This window comes from Paramormyrops kingsleyae, unplaced genomic scaffold (assembly GCF_048594095.1).
Source record: "Paramormyrops kingsleyae isolate MSU_618 unplaced genomic scaffold, PKINGS_0.4 ups190, whole genome shotgun sequence".
Lineage (NCBI taxonomy): Eukaryota > Metazoa > Chordata > Actinopteri > Osteoglossiformes > Mormyridae > Paramormyrops > Paramormyrops kingsleyae.
Window position 1 is genome coordinate 18,214 of NW_027326128.1, and position 7,964 is coordinate 26,177.

The 7,964-nt window shown below is 47.0% G+C and overlaps 1 protein-coding gene across 1 annotated transcript; it reads left to right on the top strand.

Moving 5' to 3' along the window:
- The first annotated feature begins 159 nt into the window (after positions 1-159).
- Positions 160-6,111, top strand: LOC140587367 (TAF6-like RNA polymerase II p300/CBP-associated factor-associated factor 65 kDa subunit 6L). The gene is made up of 12 exons (XM_072708633.1): positions 160-239; positions 977-1,133; positions 1,398-1,484; positions 1,607-1,757; positions 1,939-1,989; positions 2,090-2,184; positions 3,055-3,129; positions 3,792-4,012; positions 4,298-4,430; positions 4,589-4,717; positions 4,809-5,317; positions 5,566-6,111. The coding sequence occupies exons 2-12, from the start codon at positions 987-989 to the stop codon at positions 5,906-5,908; spliced, it is 1,941 nt and encodes a 646-aa protein (XP_072564734.1). The 5' UTR covers positions 160-239; positions 977-986; the 3' UTR covers positions 5,909-6,111.
- Positions 6,112-7,964: the final 1,853 nt, after the last annotated feature.

Below are 7,964 nucleotides of genomic sequence, written 5' to 3' on the forward strand. Positions count from 1 at the left end.
AAAAACTATTCGTTAAGCAGTATTTCAAGTGAAAGCAAAGTAGGAGAGCCAGACCAACTTCCGGTCGACTCCATGCCGAATGTCGTAAGTGAATGCGGGTTACTATTCGACGAATCATCGCGCCAGGCGGTGTGTTCAACACCGGAAGTTGATTCGTTTTTTTTTTTTTTGTCGGAGGGCAGAAAGTGCTGGTACATCCGCGGGCTGCTCGCTGGGGCATAACCGTCTTGGTCTAGCAGGTAGGAGCCGGCTTTGCCTAAACGTTAAAAATGCGCAATCGATTCTGCATGGAAAACTTATGGTTTTGGGGGAAGGGTATGCGTATGGAGCTGTACAGTGTCGAGTTCTCGATTGGTACGGTGAAGTAGCCTTAAGTAGGTTAAGCATTACTGAAATTGCTTGTTTAAAAATTGTAGCAAACTTAAGTACTGAGTAACATTAACTCAGTGCTTCAGCGCGTTATCTCGACTGAATAGACTGATCGGTAACATTAACCGCTACAAAGCTACCAGGTTTGCTATGACTTTGCCTTTTATTATGGACAGAGGAAATATACTAGGTGTATGCAGGGCAGAACTGTCTTTCGGTCCGTTTTAATTACGTTTTACAGCTAACTGTTGATTTACTTGTCAGTCAAACGATATTAGGTAATGGCCACCACAAGACGAGAGTTTTACGAAATTAAAAACATCTTTAAAAAAATCTACTAGCAATTTTTTCGCAGTCGTTTTTAACAACGTCAAAATTATGTTTTTGGGGGTAGAGGTCTGGGGTGCTGTAGCCTGGCCCAGGTAGCATAGAATTCAAACTAGGGTATTCCCTGGATGGGATCCCAGTCCATCGCAGGGCACACATGGGGAATATGCAAACTCCACAGACCCAGCAGAGAGAGACAGGATTCAAAGCTCCAACCCTGAAGGCAGTGTTGCCTCTGTAGTTATTTTATATTCATATACATTTCTGGCCACGGGGGCAGCGCCACAGCGATGGCCGACAGAGAAGAGCGACGCTTTGCCGAGGTATCACGGGAGTCCGTCAGGCTCATGGCCGAAAGCGCTGGAGTGGAGCTCACTGATGAAGTTGCCGCCTTGCTGGCTGAGGATGTGTGCTACCGCCTGAGAGAAGCTACACAGGTAAGCAGAGGGTGTTGGTTCAGTGTGTGTGTTGTGTCCAATTGCCCTATTAATATGTGTTATTTCTATTGAAAGTAACTCAGGAGATGTTGTTTTCAGCTGAGTGTTTTCTAACTGCTTAGGGTGGGTGTAATCTGTGTGTCCCATGCCTGTTTTTAGCAGAATTCTATGTTTTCTCGTGTATCTGCCTGCTCTGTTGCACTGTAAGCAGCCTCACCGGAACCTTGGTGCTAATTGATCAACTGTTGACTTTGACTTTCACAGAGTAGCTCTCAATTCATGAGACATGCCAAACGGCGCAAACTGACAGTCGAGGACTTCAACAGGGCGCTTCGGTGGAGCAACGTGGAGGTGAGCAGACACACAGCTGTGTGCTGATCCTCAGGTAGCAGTTGCCATTGGTTGCTCAGTCCAGTGGGTAGTCCTTTGATGGGTGGATGGGTTTGAACATTTTTTGGTGATGCATCTCACAGGTGGTCTGTGGGTATGGGGCCCAAGATGTGCTGCCCTTCAGGCCAATAAAGGAAGGGGAGCTGTTTTTTGTGGAGGACCGAGACGTTAACCTGGTGGAGCTGGCACTGGCCACAAATATTCCCAAGGGCTGTGCGGAGACCATGGTGCGAGGTATAGCCTCTGTGTCCGAAGCCCTCTCTGTGTCCAGGCATAGTGTGGCTCCGTCTCTGACCATCTCTCATCTGTGTGTGGTATCGCCATTGTGTCTCACATCTTGGGTTGTATCTTGTCATACTGCATGTCAGTGTATAAGTAACTTGTTAAGATTAAATGCTGGTTTTATTTTTGGCAGTCCAAGTGTCCTACCTTGACGGGAAGGGAAACCTAGAGCCTCAGGGCACAGGTAAGATTAGGCATCTAGCTTCACCATAATCTGGGTAAAATCACCTCTTCCTGTGTTTCAGCTGTACATGAGCTTTAAGTGACTGTCGTATTCCTTGCAGTACCTACTGCGGTGCAGTCTCTGTCAGATGACTTGTACAAGTACTACCAGCAGATCACTCGCTCCATCCTGGGGGAGGACCCACACCTCATGAAGGTCAAACCTGACACTTCTCCTTATCAGCAGTTTCCATAATGGCAGTTGGTAGCACACATTATTCGCTTCTTTGCTGGGGAGGGTCTAGTCCAGTGATTCTCAAAGTGTATGGCACAACAAATCCAGGTTGAGAGAGTGCTCTAAAATGTGTAGCGGAACCAGAGCATGTCAGCGGAGCGAAGCAGTGAGAATTTACACTCATCGCTCACACTCATTGCTAAGCATTCGCTCCCAAAAAGAAAACAATCCGCATTGTATTTTAATTTTAGCTTGAATTATTTCCTGGCATCAAAATAACTGAGCACCCAAATCCACATTTAAGCAGAAATTAATTAATTCAAGATGTGAGCGGGTTGCCAACTTTGGCGTGGGATTTTGATACAATTTGATACAAGTCTGCACGCACGTTTACTTTTATTACCTTGTAAATAGATTGTAGGGTTTGCAAACTACCCCAACACTTTTGATATGACTATTTTTACATTTATAATGGAATAATATAGGTTTGCCGTAAGATTTCTTGTGTGTCACGGCAGATGCATGAGAGTTGGGAACCCTGCAAGAGCAAGACGGAGCGAGAGATAAGGGGATGCTCCATATTTTTTCAAATATGCCACTTTGCGGTCGCTTCCGCTCTGCTCACGTGCTCTGAGCGGAACCAAAGCTGAATGTATGTTTTTCAAATGGGAGCAATAGCAATCAGTGCCTTTCTGTGTGTTTTTTTTTATTTTTTTTTTTCCTTTCCTTTCCTTCCCTTCCCTTCAGGCAGCGAAACAAAATATACTGCTTCCAAAGGGGAGCATGACAGAAGAAGTTTGAGAACCACTGATCTAGACAGTGGTAATGTTTACATTAAGTCCTCTGCTTTAGGTGGCTCTGTTAGATCTCCAGTCAAACTCGAAGATTGCTGCACTCCTTCCATACTTCGTGTATGTCATCAGTGGGGTAAGATCCTGTTTGTACATAAGAAATCTGAGGAGGCAAGCAAGACATTGTCTGTTTTTATAGGGACTTACCAAGGCCGAGCAAACGCTACACCTCAAACCTGTAGAGATCTTTTCTTCACATGTCTGTGTGCACATGTTCTTCTGGGGATTGGCTTCTCATCATGAGTATGATAACTTATGTCATAATTATAAATTGATGTTGGTGAAAGGAAAGGGGTTTGGGCTGGGCGGTATGAATGATGTACACACTTATTGTCTTATATAATTTTATTGAGACAGTTGTATGTGAGGGGGAGTAATCCTAAAAACATTTAAATTACCAGGTAAAAAAAGTCTGTTAAGATACTGTGGATAAGCAAAGTAAAAAAAAAAAAAAAAAAAAGTAAAGCCTTAATCTTAAAAGGATGTCAGTGGTTGTAGGCTATTGGTACTGTGTACTAATAAACTTCTGCCAGCTAAAACTGGAAATACACCAGCAGCTAAAGCATCGCCTTCCAGTAGAACATATAGAATGCAAGTGCTTATGGTCACAAAGAGCAGCTACGTCAAACCGGTGCCCTGGAATGGGCTGCCAGCCAGACAGAGGAAAGGCCCAGCGGTGCTTACTAATGTGAAGAATCAGCCTGAGCTGATTAGTGTCCCGCCCCTTCCACCCCCCAGGTGAAGTCTGTCAGCCATGACCTGGAGCAGCTGAACCGCTTGCTGCACATGGTGAAGAGCCTGGTGCAGAACCCCTACCTGTACCTGGGCTCTTACGTGCGCAGCCTGGTGTCCAGTGTCATGTACTGCATCCTGGAGCCTCTGGCCGCCTCCATTAACCCCCTGAATGACCACTGGACCCTGCGTGACTATGCCGCCTTGCTGCTCAGCCACATCTTCTGGTGGGCATGTAGCCTCACAAATATACATATAATCTGCCTCAAAGCCGAACGTTATGGTGCCTCTCTGATGGCCAGTGAAGATGGCAGATATGCAGAGATTATCCTGGGACTTGTGGGCTTAGATTGTTTCTGGACTGATGCTCACCTGTTTGCCATTACAGTAGCTCTCCTTGTTTCTTTTGATTCTTTTAACTTCTCTGCACAATGACAGACTACCGGCAAGTAAAAATAGACTCCCTCAGCGGTCAGTTTTATGTGACCAAATGCACTCTCTGCCTCTGGCAGGACCCATGGGGACCTGGTGAGTGGCCTGTACCACCAGATCCTGCTGTCCCTTCAGAAGGTGTTGTCGGACCCCGTGCGGCCGCTCTGCTCGCACTATGGGGCTGTGGTGGGGCTGCACGCGCTGGGCTGGAAGGTACTGCCCTCTGATTGCCATTTGTGGTCAGTGAAGACATCACGGGCATCTGCTGAGTTTAGTCCCACCCCGTGTCATGTGTGTTGTTATTGAAGTGCTTTTCTTTTTGCTTCTGTTTGTTTTAACCAGAGTTTTATTCCCCTGCTTGTGTGTTTCAGGCTGTAGAACGTGTTTTATACCCCCACCTCCCGGCCTACTGGGCCAACCTCCAGGCCGTGTTGGATGACTATTCTGTGTCCAACGCCCAGGTCAAGGCTGACGGGCACAAGGTTTATGGGGCCATCTTGGTGCGTGTGCACACTACTGCCGTGTGTCGGCCATGGTTCTTAAAGTTTCAGCCACTGATGTGCGCTTGTCATCGCACATTTCCCCCTGCAGGTGGCAGTGGAACGTCTGCTGAAGATGAAGGCCCTGTCTCTGTCTGGGTCAACAGAAGTAAGGGTTGATGGGATGTCGGGTGCTGGGGGGACCATCGGAGGCCGTGAGAGCTCCCCCGGGCTGAGCCCACCCCCTGAGCCGCAATCCGAGCCGGGCTTGGGTATCGCCAGCCACCTACAGGCGGGCGGCGCAGGCTTGCCCTGGGAGGAGTGGACACCTGTGCCCCTTCCTGCCATGTACTGCGAGCTCTACTCCTTCTTTGGGGACAGCCTGGCAGTGCGCTTCAGTGCTGGTCCCAGCGTCGGGGGCAGCCCCCCGGTGGCCTCACTGCAACCCCCTGGCCCTAGGAAGGACACTCCTGGCAGTGGCAGCGCTGGGAGCGGCGGCACTGCCAGCCTGGACACCACGCGCAAGATGCCCCAGCTGACAGCCAGCCTCAGCATCAGCCCGCGGCAGGACGGCAGCCCCAATGGCGAGCCAGCGCCGCCCAGCCTGCCAGCCCCTGGAAGGTAGGCCACGTCTGCCTCCGACTGAGTCAGTTGAGGCTTTGCTTTAGCCTTTCGGACTTTTTAATGGGACATTTGAAATATTTTTGGATGGGTCTGATGACTTTCCCTCTAAATATATGCTTCATTAGGCTGTTTAGCTTTTTATGCTGTTTGAATTTGCTGGTTATTTGAGGTGACACGAAGGTGACAGACACAGAGGCAGTGTATGCGTGCCCTCAGACGCCCCCTGCCTCTCTGCCTCCCCCCAGATCCTTGCCTCGTTCCTCTTCCTGCTCGTCATCAGTGCAGCGCTCCCGCTCGTCATCTGCTCGGCCAGGCCAGCGGCCACTGGGTCCATCCCGTGACGTCTTCCCTAAGGCCCGCTTTGCCCCCCTGCTGACCAGGCCCCCTGCCTTCTCCTTCCTCATTGGCGGACGGCAGATGGGTCGCCGGTGCCAGGCCCGCCGCTTCCAGACGAGCTTTACTCCGTCAGCAGCCTTATCGGCTCTGCCGCCTCGGGGCTACGCCCACAAGCTGCCTGTCATCGGCAGGGTCAGCAAGCCACTGCGCCGCTGGGCCTGCTCCCACTACTCTCTGCACCTGCCTCTGTGAGCCACCTCCACTGCAAACAGCAGCCAGACTAAAGCTGAAAGGGGCTCGCCAGTGCATCCCTGGCCCAGATCAGCCGGCCTGACCTCTGGCCTGGCGTGAGTCCCCTTGCCCCTCACTGTCTGGAGAATATAAACAATTTCCTATTTCTTTGGACTGTTACTGGGGAGGTAACATTTCAGTAAGGAAACCCATACTGTGCCTCACACTTACAGGTAACATTTGCAGTTGTACAGTAGTACTTTTTTCTCATCCTTTCTTGTTCATTTTTTGTGGACTTTGTTGCATACCAGAGTGCCAAGGGTGATATGCATGGAATTAGAGTAGGACACAGGATGTTCAACTCACACCAAGTAGACACTTTTTGGAAAGAAGGCTGTATTTGCTTCTGTTTGTAGGGAATGCAGCCTTCACATATAAATCTTACATCATATTGTCTAATATAGCATTTTAATGCTAAATTAGACTTAAAAGATATTGTCATTGTCCTTCCCTTTATACATGTGTATTACATGTAACATATGTACCCATGTGAATTTATAGTAAATATTGTGGTTTTTATGATTTGTGTTTCTGTGGGTTGATGTTAATTCACATAAAGATGAAAAATGCTATCAATACTTGTTCACTGTAGTATGAATGTAAAATTATTTCCATATCGGCAGAAATGGGAGGGTCTTTTGGACAAGCTGATATGCTTTGTGTATTCATTTCCTAATGAAGCATTAATTACACATTACAAATTTTCTCTATTAACACTAGAGTTGAGCCGGATACTCGGCTGAAACGAGTATCCGGTACGGATAAAGCACTTTTGACGAGTACGAGTATCATACGAGTAATACAAGTCAATATCTGTGCTCGGATTGAATAAAAATTCTCATTGGGTAGCTGACTGTGTCTGCGTTCTGTGATAGACTAGTCACAGCGCCCCTCCCCTACACACATACAGATTTATTGTGTTGCTGTGTCCCGCTCTGCTCACTCACACATAGAACACTGAGAAGAGAAGAGAACAGCGCTCTCTCTCTCTCTCTCTGTCGCTCCCTCAGTCACTCTGGATCGCGGGCTTTTTTCCGTTAACGTTTAGGGTTTCTTCACTTCAGGTTTGTTTGTAGAATGCGACTCGCGTCTCTGCCTGTCGGAGTTTTTTTTTTCTTTTTTAAACCGTCAGCTGGCTCTAGCCAGTTTTTTTTTACTTCACGCACTGAGTGTCTGACACTTTCTTGCTGTATTTTATAAAAAAAAAATAAAGGTAGTTGTGGTATAATTAATATTACAAATTAAGCTACACACACAAACACACACACACACACACTCCCCCCCCCCCCCCCTCTCTTTCTCTCTCTCTCTGTCTCTCTCTTACTCACTCACTCACTCACACACACTCACACATACCTGGTGTGGAAATAAAAAAAATAAAAAAGAACCAAAAAAAAGAAATCACACTGATCATAAAAAAATTAAAAGTTAAAAAAAGAAAGTTATGTTGAGATGAAAACTCTTGTTCATTACATTTTACTTCATAATTGCAACCGCATGTGTTGTATTCATTGTTGCAAAACTTGTTCTGTATATAGTTCGTTTGTTATCGTGATCAAAACCACTGATCTGAAGCTCAATGCTGATGCTGTCATGTAAATAGTTTTCTAATCAGCAATAAATATAACAATTTCTGATCAACCCATATCAATTGCATGGTTAAAATAACAAACCGGTTAAAGCCCCACCCATTTAAAGACAACCCGACCCACTTCCAGGTCAAACCCCGCCCACTTCCGGGTTAGGCCCCGCCCACTTCCGAGTACAGATACAGATAATTCATATGGTTAACAGATACGGATACAGATACAGATAATGCTGTACTCGCTCATCCCTAATTAACACATTATATACACTCACCTAAAGGATTATTAGGAACACCTGTTCAATTTCTCATTAATGCAATTATCTAATCAACCAATCACATGGCAGTTGCTTCAATGCATTTAGGGGTGTGGTCCTGGTCAAGACAATCTCCTGAACTCCAAACTGAATGTCAGAATGGGAAAGAAAGGTG